At 35.3% G+C, this 21,229-nt stretch overlaps 1 protein-coding gene across 1 annotated transcript in view; it reads left to right on the top strand.

Moving 5' to 3' along the window:
• The window catches only part of HIF1A (hypoxia inducible factor 1 subunit alpha), a 40,949-nt gene extending 20,218 nt beyond the window's left edge, over nucleotides 1-20,731 (top strand). The window contains exons 5-15 of the mRNA XM_019644448.1: nucleotides 1,748-1,860; nucleotides 2,635-2,837; nucleotides 7,461-7,567; nucleotides 8,707-8,854; nucleotides 10,375-10,595; nucleotides 11,722-12,008; nucleotides 14,411-14,533; nucleotides 14,657-15,081; nucleotides 17,437-17,545; nucleotides 18,811-18,937; nucleotides 19,422-20,731. Of these exons, the coding sequence (XP_019499993.1) occupies nucleotides 1,748-1,860; nucleotides 2,635-2,837; nucleotides 7,461-7,567; nucleotides 8,707-8,854; nucleotides 10,375-10,595; nucleotides 11,722-12,008; nucleotides 14,411-14,533; nucleotides 14,657-15,081; nucleotides 17,437-17,545; nucleotides 18,811-18,937; nucleotides 19,422-19,573 (2,015 nt within the window). The 3' untranslated portion in view covers nucleotides 19,574-20,731. The remainder of the gene's footprint in view (nucleotides 1-1,747; nucleotides 1,861-2,634; nucleotides 2,838-7,460; nucleotides 7,568-8,706; nucleotides 8,855-10,374; nucleotides 10,596-11,721; nucleotides 12,009-14,410; nucleotides 14,534-14,656; nucleotides 15,082-17,436; nucleotides 17,546-18,810; nucleotides 18,938-19,421) is intronic.
• The last annotated feature ends 498 nt before the right edge of the window (nucleotides 20,732-21,229 follow it).

The raw sequence follows: 21,229 nt of genomic DNA, 5'->3' as shown, positions 1-21,229 counted from the left end.
ACATCCTGTATATTGCTGCTCAATTAATATTCCTTAAGTTCCTGATTGTGCTTCCCACATCAGAATTTTTTAGATGCTCCATGTTGTATTAATATATTTAAGGCTGAACTCGTTGTAGCATTTGAGGCCCTCCAGAGTCATCGCTCTAACCTTCCTTTCTAGTTGTCTGATTACTCTTCTTCATGCACTTTATCTTGTGGCCACACTGAACTGTCTAGTACTATTCCCCAAACATGTGCTATTTTCCCATCTCTGTGTTTTTCATTCTCTTCCTTCTGCCTGGAATATCCTTCTAACTAATCTCTACATATTGAAATTCTAATGTCTCTTTTTCTAAGCACTTCTTGATTTCTCCTTCACTAGAAGTTTTTCTTTAAGCTCTCTCTATGCTACTTTAAAGTGTTCTTGTAAGTCGTGGGCATTTACCTTGCATTGTATTGTTATCGTTGGCCTTACTACGTCTACTAAATTTGAACTTCTCAAGACAGGCAGTGTGTCTTATTTATCTTTGTATTGCCTGCAATATCTGGTCCAGTTCCTGAATAATAAATACTTTTATATTTGTTTTACATCAGACCGATCAATGAAGATAAAAAATCAAGTGCCCATTTTCTTTTTAAAATTTAATTTGTTTATTATTAGTTTCAGGTGTACAAAACAACATTAGACATTTACACCCCTTACAAAGTGATAACCCACCAAGTCTATTTCCATCTGACATTGTACATAGCTATTACAATATCATTGACTCTATTCCCTATGCTATATTTTACATCCCATGACTATATATATATGCGTTTGTGTGTGTGTATACATATATATTTAATTATAGTTAACACAACATTATTTTATACATATCAGTTTCAGGTATACAGCGCAATGGTTAGGCATTTATATAATCTTTGAAGTGATCACCCCGATAAGTCCAGTACCCATCTGACACTCTACATAGTCTTTACAAAATTATTGATTATATTCCCCACTCTGTATTTCACATCCCCATGACTATTTTGTAACTACCAATTTGTACTTCCTAATCCCTTCATCGTTCTCACCCATCCCTTCTAACCCCCCAAGTTGCCATTTTCTTAGTCGTCTGAATATAATCTTAGTTTTTAGTTATATGAAGTTTAGAATGGGAATAAATAGACCTGAATTTATTTAATTCTAACTTTGCTTTGAAAAGTCATTTAATATGTTTTTCCTTAAACAAAACAGAAATAATTTCCTGCCTGCTTTAAAGGAAGATTTAAGCAAAATCAGATATATAAAAGTGTTATTTGCTATTAAAAAGAAATTTGCTATTTTGAAAGTTCTGTAATAATGGAGTGCTTATTATAAATTGAGCTAACATATTTTGTAAAGGTTTGGAAGAATTTGCTGAAGTTCTTTTGGAAGTGCTTATACACTGATGGCACAGTTAGTTGTAGGACAAATTCATACCATATTTATTTTTCTTTGCAATTTGACCAACTTTCCTGGCTTGAATGTGAAATGATTAACTGTTACCAAATACAGATTCTCGTCCTACCAACTCAGGCAATCACTACTGCTGTGAACCTGTTACTGACTGGAGTGTGTTAGATTGCTGGATGTGTTGGAGTGGGTAAAGCGAGTGTGAATCTCTTTGTGAGTGCCGAGATGTTTAATTGAACAGCCCTTAGGTTCTGGGTACTGTGCTACTCTTACTGTAGCAAAGTTGCATATTTAATTATGTTTTTAAAACTTCATTTCATGCTTTCCTTAGGTCTTGTGAAAAAGGGTAAAGAGCAAAATACACAGCGAAGCTTTTTTCTCAGAATGAAGTGTACCCTAACTAGCCGTGGGAGAACTATGAACATAAAGTCTGCAACATGGAAGGTAAGTAAAAATGATTTGTGAGTAGTGATGCATTTGATTTATAGATAACTTAATACATCTTGACATTGCTAGTATTAAGATAGCAGTAGAACTGTGAGGAAAAACTTAGAGTTGTTCCTTGACATTTGCAGATTTAACATCCAAAACAGTATAGTAATTTGCCAGTTTGAGGCATGAACTTAAATTGTGTGAATTGTGACACTGGTGTACCAGGATAACTTAATCAATTGGCTTTGCAAACCACCCAGTGTTTGAATCTTGATAGAGCTTAATTTTCTGTTCATTGTTATATAATTTATTTGCTCAGTGTTAAAACAGACATTAAAGCAAGAATAACTGTCAAACAGTTGTGATGACCAAATGAATGAAAAATCAACCCAGATTTGTGTGATTTTTTTTTTTCCTTTAGCTGAGCCATCCTGCCACCTGGTGGCAGCTCAGCGGTAGCTCAGCTCGGGCCGTGAATCAAACCGGGGACCCTGTTGCTCAGAGCTCAAACTCTTGAGCAAGCTCTTAACCAACTGAGCCACTCGGCTGGCCTGAGATTTTTTAAGAGTAATTTATGGTGCCTGAGGAGTGGGTCATGGGTGGTGGTGTAAGAAAAACATTTATTGAATTTCAGAAATACATTTAATCTAATGACAGTAAATTTTATCAAAGCTTACTATTTGTCATGTCAGACTCCACTATTTAGCTCTGCATTTTCTTGTTTTCTGGCATTGTATATTAAAAAAACAAACAAAAACTAAACTGCTTTGTTTTCTTCATACACAGGTACTTCACTGCACAGGACATATTCATGTGTACGATACCAATGGTAACCAGTCCCAGTGTGGGTATAAGAAACCACCCATGACGTGCTTGGTGCTGATTTGTGAACCCATTCCTCATCCATCAAATATTGAGATTCCATTAGATAGCAAGACTTTTCTCAGTCGTCACAGCCTGGATATGAAATTTTCTTATTGTGATGAAAGGTAAATACGATATAAAATATAACTTGAAAATTTTAATTAGTCCACAACTTTTTTTTACTATTCACTATAGTAAAGACTGTATACTTCCTTCCACTATGCTGAATACCATGACATATCCCAGAACTCCATAATATTAGATTATCTTTGTAGATTAGTTCAGCCACATTGAGCACTTTCTATGTATTGTACTATGAATACTTACTCTATCAGGTGTTATTCAGGAATTATTAAGATGAGGTCTTTTTTTCTTTAGTGACTCTTTAGAGAAAACAAATATATTTTAAAGACATACACGTACAACACATAATTTAAGGAAGGATATACTTTTGCTTATGGACTAGAAAGAAAAGTCTTTGGTCATCTCTTAACCCTGTGTGTTTTCCCGGAGCAACTTTATCCCTGCCCATGATTTCTATGGCCGTTTCCCAAATTTATATTCCTATTTCTATTTCATTGTCAATTTGATACTTTTATCTGGATAGATACTTTTCTGTATTGTAAACTAAATATTTCTATAATTGAACTAACTGTACGATTACTTGCCCAAAACAATAACAACTTCAAAAACTGGTTTTCCCCCTATAATGCCTATCTTGGTGAAATATACCACTGTAGACACATGACTCTAGAACAAATTTGGAAGTCATCCTTAACTTACCTTATACCCTCATTATAGACACTTAATTGGTCTCTAAATTTTATAGATTTACTGTGGACTTCTCACTCTTGATCCATTCCCTCCTTTTGATCCTTGCTCTCATTGAGGTCCTCAGCTCACTATTTATTACCTTTGGTTTGGCTTGGGCTGTTGCCCTAGTCTCTTAAGCTGTCTCTGCCTACAGATTTGGACCCTTTTAATCTCTCATCCAGGTTTCTAATGTGAAAATCACATCATGTCATTGTCCTGTTGAAATGCCTCAATTGCTTTCTTTCATCTTCACACACAAAAACTTTTGTTTATAGAAATATTGGAGGAGGGCAGGAGATTTTGATGTATCAAAAGATGACACACTTTTTGAAAAACTGAAAAATAGACCTACACAATAAAAATCTAAACTTTTTAGCATGGCAAGCAAAGATTTTTTTTTTAAGACTTTTATTGGGGAATTGGGGAGATGGGAATAGCGCTGGGGAATTGGGGGAAGGGAAACAGACAAGTTGCTGTCGTTTTGTTCTTCAGTCTAGTTGTGGAGGACGTTGCTTCACTGGCCCATGTTGGCATCATCATTGCACTCTTCCCGGGTGAGGCAGATCAGTCGTCAGCCTCCGGATGGCCGCTCACTGCGGCTGCTGGCCTCTCACGCTGGCTGCTGGCTACACACGGTAGCCCATGGCAACCCACTGCCACAGGGGCTGCAGCCTATGCCATTGCCGGCGACTCATGGCAGCCCAGCTCCAGGTTGAGCTGTTGTTCAGCATCTTAGCTGTATAGGGCAGTGTCACTGGCCCTCATATGTGGGATCCGAACCGGTGCCCTCTGGTGTCCCAAGCCAGTTCTTAACCATTGTGCCACTCTGCCAGCCCCAAAGATATTTTTGATCTGGCCTCTGCCCTTCTCCAGATGAATCAGCAGGAGGGGGAACCCCTTCTGATGTGTCTCCCAACACCCTATTGCCAGAGAACTGCACATGCTGTTTTCTTGTCTTAGTGCTTTTGCACATACTTTCCCATCCTGCAATGACATTTTCTTCAACTCCTAACTCATACTTACCTTCCAAGGGCCACCTACTGCATCTGCTCCTTTGTGGAGTTTTCCTTGTTTCTTCAAGAAATTAAACTGTTCCTTGTACATACCTGTGTCATAGTGTTTATTCTACTGTTGTAATTATTTGCCTGCTTGTTCCATTGTTTTACTGTAACGCTGTATAATAGGAGCTAGAGACATGGATTCTGTAGCCAGACTTCTAAATCCTGAATGCTGCCTGTATTGAAATGACTTCGGACACGTTAGTTCTTTTTGAGTATCAGTTTCTTCATCTTTAGTAACACCTACTTTAGTTTGGTCTTCTTGAAGATTACATGAGAAAACTAGTTTTAAACACTTGGCCCTGAGGTCCCGCTGAGTAGCTCAGTTGGTTAAGAGCTCGCTCAAGAGTTTGAGCTCTGAGCAACAGTGGTTCGATTCCTGGCCCGAGCTGAGCAGCCGCTGAGCTGCCAACAGATGGCAGGATGGCTCAGCTTAAAAAATAAAAAATAAATAAACACTTGGCTCTAATGTACATAAGAAATCCACACCCCACTGGACAAGAAAATATGACTAGTGCTGGCTTTGGAATCACATAATCCTGGATTCAGTCCTGGCCTGCAGCACTGGTACTTATGGCATGGCCTGAGTCCTAGAACTTAACTGTTCTAAATCTCATGGTATTTATCTTTTGTAAAATAGGGTTGTACTTCAAAAGGCTGTTGTAAGGATTAAAAGAGTTTGTTGAGTGCCTAGTACACATAGTGAATGCTCCACCTCTGGTGTCAGCTTTAAGAAAAAGGAAGATTAAAAAAAGCTTAGAAGTATTTTATGGCAATTACTGTTGGTATTCATGTGAATGTATGATAGAACATCAATGCCCATTCTTTTTAGAGGATTTTTTTTTTAACTTAGTAATAAAGTGTAGGGGAAGATTGGGGAGAAAAGAAAGTAATGGAGCTAGAAAGAGAGGGAGTAACAGTCCCCTTTTGGCTATATCAGAAAATTAGCAGAAAGATCATGATAGAGGAGTAAAGCCAGCCAACTTAGAAATAGCCAAGTAAGGTTTTGAATTTTGACCAGGAAATTGTTAGTTTTCTGGTTAGAGTTCTTTCTAGGAACTTCTTTACATCTATAACCCCTAAGAACAAAGACATAGAGAAAATTTTGCCGAATATTAAAAAAATCTAAGATTTCAAACTTTTAACATCCAGAATATCCCACAAGCAGCTATTATTTACTATACTAATTTCCACTTATAATCATTTAACACATTTATTTATCTACTATGTGCATGGCTCTATAACTGGCACTAATGTAGAAATGAAGATTAACAGTTCCTGCCCTCGAGACAGTTAAAATGAATGGGTGGTGTACTGCATAATTGTTTTAGACCACAGGTTTCTTAATCCATTAAAAATACTATTTGACCAAATTTTCTGGATCACTATCCCTCTTTTTGGTACAGAATAAAAGCTATGTAATTCTCTAAAGTTAAATTAACTTTACCTTTCTTCCTCAAATATGAATAAAATTGACCTTTTAGGAAAACATGTGCTGTTTATATTTTGACATTTTGAATCCCTTAGTGGTAGACATAACTCAGATTGAGAAGCACTAATTGATATCTGAACAAATCGGAGCTTTTAAACATGCTATACAAGGCCCTCATTAATCTGATCTTCCTGCCTACTTTCCCAGCCTCATCTCTTTCCATGTGCCCCCACTAACCACATCAGAGTCTTTGTTGCATGCACAATGTCGAGCATTTTCTCATCCCTGTCTTTGCTTGTGATGTACCTTCTTCCTGAAATGGCTTGCTCTCTCTTTAACTCTCTTCTATACTGCAACGCATAAATCTCCTATAGGAAGCTATTACCCCATCATTCCCTTCTCATGAGTAGGGGTGGTTCCTCTGATTCCTACAACAGATTCTCATCACTGCACTTACCACATTGTTCCATAACTAGTATGGTAAACGTACCAGAAGATTAGCCACTTGAGTTTTGTCTTTCTGTTTTCACACCTAGAACAGTGCCAGGTGTATAAGCGTTTAAACAATGAAAAAATTAATACCATGGGAATATTCTTTAAACATATAACCTACTTAAGACCAATTAAAATTATTATTAAAGCCAAATTTAAAGAGCGAGGTCTTTTTAAAACAGTAGTTTGCTTTGAAATGCTGCCACCTAGTGTAGATGTGTTTAGGGAAATCCCTTTGTAAAGAATTCTGGATTTTGGCTTGGCTTGATTTCATTTTTGGTTTTTTACAAATCTGCTTTCTATTTATTTATTTTGGAATAAACTATGACAGATCTTGCCTTAAAGTGTGACAACACAAACGGTATCATTTTTATACATTTGTTAGGAGAGGGATATCTTCCCTGTGTGCTTTCTGTAGTTAATTAGGGTTTGTTTGGTTTTTTGGACACAGTACATTATATAACTTTTGCTTGTACTTCAGAAAGTTCTTTGAAATTCAAAGTCTGAGAAATTGTAAAGCTTAACTCGTTTTACAAATGAGTTAATTGTAAAGCTTAACTCATTTTCTAAGTAGTGCTAAGAAGACAGCTTTCTCAGTCTCATGAAATGGGTTCCATTTCAGACTGGTTACAGAGAGTAATAAGATTTAGTCTTTCTCTAAAGGAAATTCCAGGAAACCAGATGCGTAACTGGATTACTTTATAGCCCATTTTCAATTTGATATCATTGTTTCATCTGAAATGAATTCCTATAATTTTATGTACTGCATTTAGTAACTGCAGAATTACTAAAGTGAGATATAAATTTATTCTCAGCAAAGAAAAATGATCTTTATTTTTAAAAATTCACTTGTCCAAGATTAATGCATATCAGTTATCCTGGAGAAGCTAATATTTTCAATTATCAATTAGTTTCTCCTTTTTCTTCATACTTACATTTTTTTTACTTAACAGAATTACTGAATTGATGGGATATGAGCCAGAAGAACTTTTGGGCCGCTCTATTTATGAATATTATCATGCTTTGGACTCTGATCATCTGACCAAAACTCATCATGATAGTAAGTACAATGGAGGAACTCATAGATATTCTGCTTAACTCTTGCAGTCTCTTTGCTGTTTGGTCAAATATCTAAATTTTTGGTTAATATTAACCAGTCTTCCTAGACTAAATATCTTAACAAAACTTTTCATAAGGGATTTTGACCATTAAATCTGTGTTTTGTATTTCTTACAACCAATACCAGTTAAAGCAGAATCATTTAATATCTAAAATTCCCTGGCATTTTGAATACAAAAACTCAAAAATATAGATATAGCATCATTTTCAGAATTCATACCTAAGTATTCAGAACAGTGGTTGGCACATAGAAAGTATTCAGAAAACAACTGTTCAATGAAGTGAATTGTTTAGTGAAGTGAAGGTGATCAACATGCACTAGTGATAATAAGTACCCTTGAATAAGATGTTTATCAGTTTTATTCAAACGTTATTTGAAGATCCCCTGGTAAGTAAACCTTTGGAATTTTTCATTTGCCTGTTTAACCTATACCTAAACATGACCTCCCAATGTGATTGGGGATGCTTGAATGTCACTGAGTTTAGTGTGGTTAGTTTTGAACTACAGAATAGGATCAAGTACATAATCAGGGCCCCAATACCCAATACTCGTGATAATATCATCATTACTATTTATGTAGTACTCCCTCTCAAATCAATAATTAAGATTGCCTAATTGCCAAAAATCTTCAGCATGGTATCAGTTGAGATTCAAATATGCTAGCACAGCTATTTGAAGCATCTTTGGTTTTCTGGAAATTTTAGCAGGAATTTAAGGAAATGATAGCAGTGCTTCTTTTTTTGAATGTTCTCCATGGAATCAAGATTATTCTTTAGTCTTTCTGATGCTTTCAACATATCAGTCATTAAAGGAATTTTAGTCACTGCTGTCCCTCATTGCTGGCTTTCATTTTATTTAAAGTGAAGATTGTCAGGAAAGTTTATTTTGGGGGTTAGAAGAATGAAATGGGTACATTTTCAGCTATACTGGAGCTTTTCCTCTTTGAATTTAAACAGTTACAACTGATTCCATTAAAATAAACATTTCTCTTCTAAAACAGTGATCAACATTCAGCATCCATTGATTTGATAGACGATTGAGTTATTCTCTCTGCATGACTCTTTCTATTTTACTCCTAGTGTTTACTAAAGGACAGGTCACCACAGGACAGTACAGGATGCTTGCCAAAAGAGGTGGATATGTCTGGGTTGAAACTCAAGCAACTGTCATATATAACACTAAGAACTCTCAACCACAGTGCATTGTGTGTGTAAATTACGTTGTGAGGTAAGCTTGGAAAAAACGTTTTGGGGGACAACTAATAACTCTTTTTGGATACTCTGTTCTTTTATAGGAAGAGAAGATTATAAACATTAACTGAATTTTATTTTACTTTCACATTTCTACTTAATTATGGCTTTCAGCACTCTGACTTGTGTTTCCAGGTCAGCTATTCTACAGTGATTCCACTAACTACTACCAGCAGTATCCATTCCCATCCTTTTCACTCCAATTTTTAAAAAGACCTTGGGGAAAAAACACCAGATCTTTGGATTAGTTTGTTCTAGTCATACAGCTGTCAATATATATTATCTCAAGGCAGCTATGTTATTTTTGTAGAAAGAATACTGGCCTTGGAATAGTTAGGTTTGTGTCATAGCTCTGTCATTTCTCCATAACCTTGGGGAAGTCTCATTTCTCTGAACTTCATCCGTACAGGAGAGATGATAATACCTCAAAAGGTTTTAATGAGCATTAAATGAAATTCTATGTGAAATTACTATGAAAGTCTGTATAATGTGGTACATGGCTCTTGTATATTCTTGAACTCTTTCCTTAGTTGATGGGCTTGTGAATATTATGGATATCATAAACTAATCCTTCATTTGATCAATTTCAGTAGGTGACTGCCCCCTTCTACCCCTTCTAGTCCATCTTCCACATTACCACCAGGCTGATTTTTCTTGCATGGATGTCTCCTTATCTCATTTTCCTTAGAATTGTTTTAAAGATCCCTTTATCACTCCCAGAATAAACCCTTACCTACTTGCACAGCATTGTCATTATCTTTTATACTCTCATGCTTTCATAGATGTACCCCTCTTTCTAAAGTCTGTTTTTATTTACATTTGTTTTTATTTTTGCCAATTCTGACATCCTTTAATGTTTTTATATTAGTGCCAAAGAGTTCTTTTGTGACTTTCCCATTACGTAAGAGTCAATTACTTGCAGTGTCCATTTCCCCCCACCGCAGTCTACCTAACAAATACTACTTAAGCCCAAGTTTGTTGGCCTCTCTATAAAGCAGGCCTTCTCCATTTTAGCAATTAATACTTTGTATTTTCATTCTTTGCACATTTACTTTCACACTGTGTTATATAAACTTCTTGAGGGCAAGGGACCATCCTTACGTCATGCCTCATATATTAGTGCCAAAGAGTTCTTCTGTGCTAGTATCATTATATGTGAGTCAGCATAAAAATTGGGAAGATCTGTTTATGTCATACTTAACTGTTGATTTCTTTGTCACCACCACTCTTCCCAAAGGGAAAGCTGAAGTTTCTTAATTGAAATTAGTCAAATATTTGAATTATCTTATACTGTGAATTTTAATAGGTCTTTATTGGTATTTTGAACCCTGAATGAATGTTACCAAGTATGCATGAGAAATTAGGTTAAAGCATCTTAAAATGTTCCTTTTCATAAACTAGAATTTTTTTTAAGAGACAAGGTCATTTCGGGGTCCCTCCCCCACACTCCATCGTGTCAGGTGCTCATTTAAGAATTGCTCCTCTCTCTCTCGACAGTGGTGTTATTCAGCACGACTTGATTTTCTCCCTGCAACAAACAGAATGTGTCCTCAAACCAGTGGAATCTTCAGACATGAAAATGACTCAGCTATTCACCAAAGTTGAATCAGAAGATACAAGTAGCCTCTTTGATAAACTTAAGAAGGAACCTGATGCTTTAACTTTGCTGGCCCCAGCTGCTGGAGATACAATCATATCTTTAGATTTTGGCAGCAATGGTGGGTCTTTAGTTATTTTGTTAATTGCCTAAACTATGTCTGCTGATGAAAGCCTATTTTAACTGAACTTTATGTTGACATTTTTGTTGGTAATCATTTTGGACATTGTGGACTTACATATTTTGTTTTTTGTAGTCTTCTTGAAAGTATTTGCTTACCGTATTTGCCGGCGTATAAGACGATTTTTTTGCCCTGAAAAATATGCCTCCAACGCCAGGTACACTTCAGATAGACTGCCCATAGTGCTTGCCCCGTGCCATAGTGGCCTCCCGATGCCCGCCCACTTCATTCCACATACCGTTCAGGCATCAGCAGCGCTGCTGGGTGTATGCTCGGCTGTTATGCGATTTTGCTGTTATGCGATTTTACCACACTCGCAAAATCGCACACAGCCGACCATACACCCAGTATGATAGCGCAAAATCGCGAATCGCGATACCATACTGGGTGTATGGTCGGAAGAGGGGGTAGTCTTATACGGCGAGTATATAACAAACTCTGTATTTTGAGTGGAAATGTTAGGGGGTCGTCTTATATGCCCAGTCGTCTTATACGCCGGCAAATATGGTAAATATTTTTGCCCCTGTTATTTCTCAGCATTCTTGCTTTTGTCATATTGTTGGAAATTGTATGTCAAAGTGTCCTTAAGGTAGTTCTTCTTCCCACTTTAATTTTTCTCAGCTACTCGCTCTTTCTATATCCTACTGTCACATTTTTCTCCACAATTTAGCAGAGTTGTATTACAATAGGTATAGTTGATTAAAGTATAAATAAGCAGTCATACCATATGTAATAATCAAGCATTGAAAATAAATGTAATTTCAGTCTAAATTACAGTTTAAACTGAATTTAGGTTAAATTTTAATGAATAAAAGGTATGAAAGGTTGGAATTACAGGATTTTTTTGTGTGTGCTGTATAGATTGAGTTGTCAGTAGTGTGTTGGAAAGATAACTCAGATTTATGGTTATACCATAATATCTGTAAACTTTCTGATTAAGGAAAATTTGGTAACATTTTTATTGTTTGCGTGAACTAGACAAACTATTGGTAAAAGGGGACATATTTATTATGTAGATGTTAAAATCTAGATATTCTTTAAATTCACTAACTTTTTTTCCTTGCAGACACAGAAACTGATGACCAACAACTTGAGGAAGTTCCACTGTATAATGATGTAATGCTCCCCTCATCCAGTGAAAAATTACAGAATATAAATTTGGCAATGTCTCCATTACCTGCCTCTGAAAGTCCAAAGCCACTTCGAAGCAGTGCTGACCCTGCACTCAACCAGGAAGTCGCATTAAAACTAGAACCACATCCAGAGTCACTGGAACTTTCTTTTACTATGCCTCAGATTCAAGATCAGCCTGCTAGTCCTTCTGATGGAAGCACTAGACAAAGTTCACCCGAGGTAGGTGTTATGATGTAATAAGAAAAAGATAACTTTCACATTTTAATGTTCAGGAATATATTTGTAAATTTGATTCAAACTTTTAATTTGAACCACCTGTCACAGTTTTGTTTGTATGAATTTTAGCCCTTTAAAATTACTAAGAAAGCTGTTAAGAGCTTAACTTGGGCCTCAGTGCATGTTTTAGTCAAAGACAGGAACATGGGAAGGAACTGTCTTAACATAAATCAAAAGGTAAAACTTAGTTGCTCCTCTGTATATTTATATCAGTAAGACAAAAAAAGTCTTGAATTTAAACTTCGACAGAGACCAAAATTGTGTATGCCTATGATACCTCTAGCCCATACATATTACCCTTTGAGTTGGAGAATTGCCCAGTGGCAACAGGCTTTTATAAGCAAGGCTTAAAAGTTCTGCCCAATTTAGTCCAATTTCCATCACTGTTGAAATAATGGATAAGTGTAACATGAAAATACCAAGTCTTACACAGAATACTTAGTAACTGTTTTATGCAAGTTCTGTCTTGATGTTAGTTTTCCTATAAACACAATAAAAATCGTCTTAAAGGGCTATGCTGGGCGAAGACCAAAGGTATCATAAGACAAAAGGCTCTATTTCTAAATCTATAGAGTGCTTGAATTTCAGAGCTTCCTAATGTTAAAACTATGCTCAGGAGTTGGGCAACTAAGATCTGAATATTATGACTTGATAAATGAGGCACACATAGGTCTTAATTAGGTAAATAAATAGGTAAGTAATTTTACATTACATATTTATTGATCCAAACTGGCAAGCTGAGAGCAGGAGATTTGACACCTCATAGCCTTCTAGAGAATAATATATCCTATGCTCTGGTTGCTCAGTTTGCCTAGCACAAAAATGTTTGATTCATTTTGTTTTTAATCTAACAGAAGTAAATCTAACAAATGTTACCATGGCAGAAGCACAAGTTTATGCTTAGAATACATAGCTACAGCATAATTTTCTTAGAATTCTTGCTCAGATCTAAAAGAATAGCACAGTCATTAAGGTGAATACAACCAAAAGAACTTAAGTCTCTACCCCTACCCACAGAGCAGCTGTGAGATTGTTAGATAGATCACCACAGGGAAGTGGCCTCTCGGTTCAAAGGTAGGTTTCAGTGTGTATACCATCTAGTTGTTGGCCAACAGGGTACCGTGTGGGAGTTGAATTATTAGATGAGTTTTATTCTTTAGAATAAGCACATAATGCACCGTTTAATGTTAATTTTATAAATGATGATATATAGAGTCAGAAATGTGTATACAGTAGTCCCCCCTTACCCATGGGGAACACATTCGAAGACCTCCAGTGGATGCCTAAAGCCGCGGATAGTACTGAACCCTAATCAGCTTCTTCAGCTCTGCCAAAAATGTGCCAGCAACTTCTTCATCAGCAGATGCAGGCTCTCCAGTAATTTTTATATTTTTCATTCTAAACCTGTTCCTGAATCTGTGTAACCATCCCCTTACTTACAGTAAATGGCTTGGTATCACTTGTTTCAGGGGATCTTTGTTAGAGTCTTCATATGGGCTCAGTGCCTTTTGCCACGGCATGTTGCCATCCAATCAGAACACGTTTTCTGTTCATGTCTCCACCCACAAATTTAATGCCTTTTCCATCTTAACTAAGCACTTACCATGCACTGTGCCTGTAACTTTTTGCAGTTTAAGATGAGACAGCAAAACTAGCACACATTTTTTTCCTTCACAATTTCATTGATTTATTTATTCTTATTGTGGATCTTAGCAGCTTCACCATATGGGGTTTTTTTTTTTCTTCTTCTTAATTAGTCAAGAACTTTCACATTTTCACTTAAAAGAAGTACTTTACGCCTTCCTTTGGCATATCTAAATTGCCAGCATCACTACTCTGCACTTTGGGGCTATTAGTAAGTAAAATAATGGTTACCTGAACACAAGCATTATGACAACTGATCTGATAACCGAGACAGCTACTAAGTGACGGATGGTTGGGTAGCGTATACAGCACAGATACGCCGGACAAAGGGTGATTCATGTCCAGGGTGGAACATAGTGGAATGGTGTGAGATTTCATCATACTGCTCAGAAAAATGCGAATTTTAAAACTTATGAGTCGTTGACTTCTGGAATTTCCTATTTAATATTTTTGGACCTCAGCTGACCGCGGGTAACTGAAACCACAGAAAGTGAAACTGCAGAGAAGGGGGGACCACTGTATTGGCAAAATTAGTTAAAAGTGCTAGTTCTACAGTTTAACTTCTTGCTAGTTAGATAAAATATGATAGAACAGATGGACTTTGTTGCATATTCTCTGAGTTCAGGTTTGAGAATTCTAACAATGAGCAAAAATATGCAGGCTTCTTGAGGGGAAGTTAGCATATTTAATTCTCTTTACAGCCTACCAGTCCCAGTGAATATTGTTTTGATGTGGATAGTGACATGGTCAATGAATTCAAGTTGGAATTGGTAGAGAAACTTTTTGCTGAAGATACAGAAGCAAAGAATCCATTTTCCACTCAGGTATACAAACTTGTTTATTATATTTTTATTAAACTATTAATTTTTAGTCTGACGTGACTTTAGGTTTAACTTTTCTTTTATAAGATGTGGCCGTTGTAAAAACATGTATTTGTTGTTTTATAGGACACTGATTTAGACTTGGAGATGTTAGCTCCTTATATCCCCATGGATGATGACTTCCAGTTACGTTCCTTTGATCAGTTGTCACCATTGGAAAGCAGTTCTACAAGCCCTCAAAGTGCGAGCACAGTTACAGTATTCCAGCCGACTCAAATGCCAGAACCAGCCATTACCATCACCAATACCCCTGCCACCACTGATGAATTAAAAACATTGACAAAAGATGGTATGGAAGACATTAAAATATTGATTGCATCTCCATCTCCTGCCCACGTACCTAAAGAAACTGCTAGTACCACAACATCACCATATAGTGATACTCGAAGTCAGACAGCGTCACCAAACAGAGCAGGAAAAGGAGTTATAGAACAGACAGAAAAATCTCATCCAAGAAGCCCTAACGTGGTATCTATCACTTTGAGTCAAAGGTATTTATATGTAACATTAAAGTTATAGTTCTTTTTATTTTTTTTATTTTTTAGAAAATGTGTTTGATGGTAAATTATTTCTAAACATAGCAAGCTTTCTGATGTATATGCTTTAAAGTACATAAAATTGATATACAACTTATGAACTTAAAACAAACTCTCCTAAACCTGTTTCTAAATTAGCTTATGTGTTTTCTCTAAAATAATATCACCTATCTGAAAAAAGGAGGTAGAAGGGGTCTCCTTTAAAAATAAAATACAGCCAATCAGTTCTGTAAATGCACAAAAATTGTCCCAGTTTCTTGCAGTTTAAACCAGACTATGCTCACTGCTTCCATCTCATGGAACTCATTTTAACCTTACCTGGCAAAAAGCCCTTTCAACTTAAGGGTATTTCCAATTCCCCATTCCAGATTGAGCCTGAAGGTCTTCGGTCCTCAGTATTCAATATAGATATTTTAAGACTTTTTAAATTTTATGTATAGTTAGTTATGTTACAATTACTTTTATTTTTCATTACATATTTCTAGAACATTAGCTATATTATAGGTTAAATAGGTTTTTAAGAGCTGCAACAGAAATCTGAGCATGATTTTGACAGTGCTTCTATGGAGCTAATTTGAGCAAATAATCTGAACACCAACCAAATTTTAAATTATAATTTCTGTATGTTATTTGTAACAGGATTTGACATTTTAAATGTGGGGCTGTAGTCATAGGAAATAAAGTTTAGCTAGTCACTGGGGCAGTGTCTGGAGGAGAGAAATGGTTCCTTCTCGACTATACCTAGACTGATCTAGATGGCAGTAGCAATAGGAAGAAGCACTATTGCAGCCAGAGCTTATGGCTCTTTTTTCCTGCCTTGTATCACTAGTTTGACCTATGGTGTTGGGCGAGGCTTTTCCTTGAGCTGGGGAAAAATTATGGGGCTTTAGATGAACAAAGAATCATTTTACATAACATTATAAAGTACTGTGTCACCAGCTGACTTTTAGACAAAGTTCCTCTAGGGCAATGACAATGTCTTGGACATTTTAGTGGTATTATTACTTGACTCAGTACTTAACATGTAGTTGCTCAATGAGTGGTTATTAGATGGACAGATGAATGAATATAGTAATATAAGTGGTGATGACCTTTATAGTTTACTGTTTGCTACAGAGGACTATGGAATATTCAGTTTTCTAAACAACTATGTACTTGTCAAAATCAAAGTCTAATATCTAGTCACTTTAGCAGTTTTTTTTTTTTAACATTAGTCCCAGTATAGTATGTACTAAATACTTTAAGAGATGCACCTGATGAACTATATGGAAGCTTTTTCTTTACTATCTCTCTAGGCAATTATTTATAAAATTGAAGTGCTGTACTACAGTGCTGTACCAGACAACTTACAGCTTTAGAGCAGAGATTAAAGATAACCATTAAAAATACTGCCACTGATTGATATTTATGTGATGCACTGAGTTATATTTCATAAACGTAATATAGTTATATAAGGATTTTAAAACCTGCCTGTCTGTACAGTGGAGGTTGTATAGAGTTTTTAAAAACAAAACTGCTAATAAGAGAGCAGTTAGAGTGATACGCACCTATATGGCATTCTCAACTATATGGACCAGAGCAAGGAGCCATAGTTATTAAGTATGGAGGGGGCAGTTCTTGAAAAGACAAAATAGCTCTGACAAAAACTGATGTATTTGACACATAAAACAGTTCTTCACTATTTAATATTAATTTCAAATGCAGGTAGTTCAAGTTGGATAAAAAGATCAATACTGAAGACCAAATGGCTTAGTAGAAAGATCATTGAGAGGGGCATGGGTATAAGAAGATCTAGAATGTACTTCCACATCTGCAGCTAATTAGCAGTGGGACTTTGAGATAGTTACCTAACAGGCCTCAGGTTTCTCATTTATAAAATGGATATTATATATCTATGTTACTATCTTGGAGATTGGAGTGAGGCTGAAATAAACTAACAAACATGAAACGTTTTATCAACTGAAAATGCTATACAAATGTGAAATTAATCTTGTATTACAGTATTCCCAAGAATATCTGTATTAGGTAGACTGAAAGGCCAATATTTAACAGGTTTTGACATACAAAGCTAATAAGTTTCATTCAGTTCTGTTTTATAAGTAGGGAAATGCAAGTTTTAGGATATTTTATTTTAAAAATTGAACTTTGGCTTTTAAGTTGATAAACTTTAGTAATCAGGAACGTTCTCTTATATATAACATTATATTCCTAAATATTGGGAAACAGCCATTATATATTTTGTTGAAAAAAGCTAGTTGATATTTTTTTAAAAGAATAAGACAATCATTTTTATTTAAAATTTTTTTTCAGAACTACCGTTCCTGAGGAAGAACTAAATCCAAAGATACTAGCTTTGCAGAATGCTCAGAGAAAGCGAAAAATAGAACATGATGGTTCACTATTTCAAGCAGTAGGAATTGTAAGTGTGAGAGTGTTTGCTTTTCTGTTCTAGCCTATGTGCTATTTCTGAGTCTTACATACATAAGTAATTCCTTGTTTCTCCCCAATACTAAAGTTGTATTTTCAGAAGTTATACATTGCTACATTGCTTTTTTTTTTTTCACTTTGTACAGTTTCTTAAAAACAAACGTTCTTTTTTGAGAATTTTTATAAGAATTTATTTGAGCCAAACTGACAACATATGCCAGGGAGCAAGATCTCAAATGCTCTCAAAAATGAACATATAGTGAGTACCTTCTTGGTGTAAAAATTCCAAATCATACAGATGTATTGTGAGTAAAAAATAATGTTCTACCCTGATTCCACCCCAACATCACCACCAGTTTCATTCTCTTCCCCTTTTTAAAATAATTGTTTTATTTTTCAATTACAGTCGACATACAATATTATATTAGTTTCAGGTGTACAACATAGTGATTAGACATTTATGTAACTTACAAAGTGATCACCCCAATAAATCTATTGTAGTACCCACCTGACACCATAGTTATTAAAATATTACTGACTATATTCCTTGTGCTATATCCTATATCCCCATGACTGTTTTCTAACTACCAATTTGTACTGCTTAATTCCTTCTTTCTCACCCACCTCCCCAAACCTGCCCCCCAATCTGACAACCATCAAAATGTCTCTGTATCTATGAGTTTGTTTCTGTTTTGTTCGTTTATTCTGTTCTTTAGATTGCACTTATAAGTGAGATCATGGCATCTGTCTTTCTCTGACTTCACTCAGCACAATACCGTCTAGGTCCTTCCATGAGGTTGCAGGTGGCAAGATTTCATTCTTTTTTATGGCTGAGTACCCCATTTGTTTTTATTTTTCATTTCCATTTTCATGAAATATCTTTTTCCATCCCTTTGCTTTCAGTCTGTGTGTGTCTTTCGATCTGAAGTGAGTCTCTAGTAGGCTCATTCTCTTCTCTTTAAGTTACTTCCCACTTCTTACCCCCAAAACACAGTAGTTATGTTAAGTCAATGTTGGTGTAATCCATGCTGATATTTTCAGACTAACAAGACTAACTAGAAAGCATTTACAGAGATGTTAACCATAATGTGTAGCAAATGTCTTCATCACAGTATTAAGAGAAAGAATTAAAAAAACAATTTGGGGTAGATTTTGATTTAAGAAACCTGCCTACATGTTATTAAACTTACACTGATAGCAAAGCTTTTGATTAAAAAAACAACAACATAGTAAAACAAATAACTTGATTGTTTTTAGGGAACATTATTACAGCAGCCAGATGATCGTGCAACTACTACATCACTTTCTTGGAAACGCGTAAAAGGATGCAAATCTAGTGAACAGAATGGAATGGAGCAAAAGACAATTATTTTAATACCCTCTGGTTAGTTTATTCTTTTTGTCCTTGAATATCACAAAGAGAATTATATGACTTTTTATTTATGAGCTTTACTCCCAAGTGAGAGTGATTTTCATTCCTTAGCAGGATTAAAAAGGTAGCATTTTATCTAATGGCTGTAACACAGGAATAGCTATTTCAAGATGGAACTTTAATTTCTTAGTAATTGTCTTTGATATGTCTATATGCTATTGATACTGAATAGAAGCTGAAACTTGTAAATTTTTATGCAATTTTCTAAATTGATTTATCATACCTTTGTGCCTTGTATCCTGCAAACATTTCTGACATAGCACCAGTAACACTTGATTACATTTAACTAGTTTACATAGCCATGGTTTTGCCCCATAGACTAAAAACCATTCCGTAGCTTATTTGTACTATTTTCCCAGTACCTAGCACATAGTGGGTGTTTAATAATATTCATTTACTAGATGAATGAATACTGACGTATCTCTTTGTTTTTCAGATTTAGCGTGTAGACTGCTAGGGCAATCAATGGATGAGAGTGGATTACCACAACTGACCAGTTATGATTGTGAAGTTAATGCGCCTGTACAAGGCAGCAGAAACCTACTGCAGGGTGAAGAATTACTCAGAGCTTTGGATCAAGTTAACTGAGCTTTTTCATGATCTCATTCCTTTTTTTGGACACTGGTGGCTCATTACCTAAAGCAGTCTATTTATATTTTCTATATCTAATTTTAGAAGCCTGGCTACAATACTGCACAAACTCTGTTCAGTTTTGATCCCCTTTTTACTTAATTTACATTCATGCTCTTTTTTAGTATGTTCCTTAAATGCCAGATCACAGACAGCACATTTTCATAGTTCTTTGGTATTTAAACCATTGCATTGCAGTAGCATCATTTTTAAAATGCACCTTTTTATTTATTTATTTTGGGCTAGGGGATTTGTCCCTTATCGAATTATTTTTAATAAGATGCCAATATAATTTTTTTTAAGAAGGCAGTAACCTTTCATCATAAGTTTGAAAATTTTTACTCAGTTTTTTCACATTTTACATAAACAATGATTTGCCGGCAGTACATGGTAGCCACAATTGCACAATATATTTTCTTAACAAATACCAGCAGTTACTCATGCAATATATTCTGCATTTATAAAACTAGTTTTTAAGAAAAAATTTTTTTTGGCCTATGAAATTGTTAAACCTGGAACATGACATTGTTAATCATGTAATAATGATTCTTAAAGCTTGTATGGTTTATTATTTAAATGGGTAAAGCCATTTACACGATATAGAAAGATATGCATATATCTGGAAGGTATGTGGCATTTATTTGGATAAAATTCTCAATTCAGAGAAATGATCTTGATGTTTCTGTAGTCACTTTGCCAGCTCAAAAGAAAACAGTCCCCTATCTGTAGTTGTGGAAGTTTATGCTAATATTGTGTAATTGATATTAAACTTAAATGTTCTGCCCACCCTGTTGGTATAAAGATGTTTTGAGCAGATTGTGAACAACAACAAAAAAATCATGCTTTGTTAGCAAAATTGCCTAGTATGTTAATTTGCTCAAAATTTGATGTTTGGTTTTATGCACTTTGTCGCGATTAACACCCTTCTGTTTTCATATAGATTTCAATAATTGAGTAATTTTAGAAGTATTATTTTAGAAATATATAGTCACAGTAAACATCTTGTTTTTCTATGTGCATTGTACAAATTTTTCATTCCTTTTGCTCTTTGTGGTTGGATCTAACACTAACTGTATTGTTTTGTTACTTCAAATAAACATCTTCTGTGGACCAGGCCCCCTTGATCAGCTTTTATGTTAATATTTGCTTCAACACCTCCAACTCCTAAAATTGTTTACCAACAATTTAAGAATTTAATGAAAATTACATTGGCATTGATTATTTCTCCGTTTCTCTTACTGCTATCACCTTAATGTACAGGGACTTTAATTTCCCTAAATGTCATGTTAAATAATAACACTAAACAGAATGCTTTTAGAAAAGAAACTTGTTTATAAATTTATGAACCTATTAAAGTAAAACAATTTTAAGGGTTTTAATATGAATGGGATGAGTGAAGCAAATCCTGAACATTATAGTCACATCATGTTAGAAGGGCTAGAAGGTCCTCTAAAAATTTCTAATCTATTCCCATTCACAGATAAAGAAATTTAGACCTCAAATGATAAACAGTGTGTTGTTTACCAGAGGTTTAAACTTAGGTCTTCTGACTCGAATATCAAACTGAGAACTAACTTTGCTTTGTTTTAGTTTTAATGATGCCATATATTTAAA

Source organism: Hipposideros armiger, unplaced genomic scaffold (assembly GCF_001890085.2).
Source record: "Hipposideros armiger isolate ML-2016 unplaced genomic scaffold, ASM189008v1 scaffold_5, whole genome shotgun sequence".
NCBI lineage: Eukaryota > Metazoa > Chordata > Mammalia > Chiroptera > Hipposideridae > Hipposideros > Hipposideros armiger.
The sequence above is the reverse complement of the archived record's forward strand: the minus strand, read 5'-3'. Positions and strand labels throughout refer to the sequence as shown.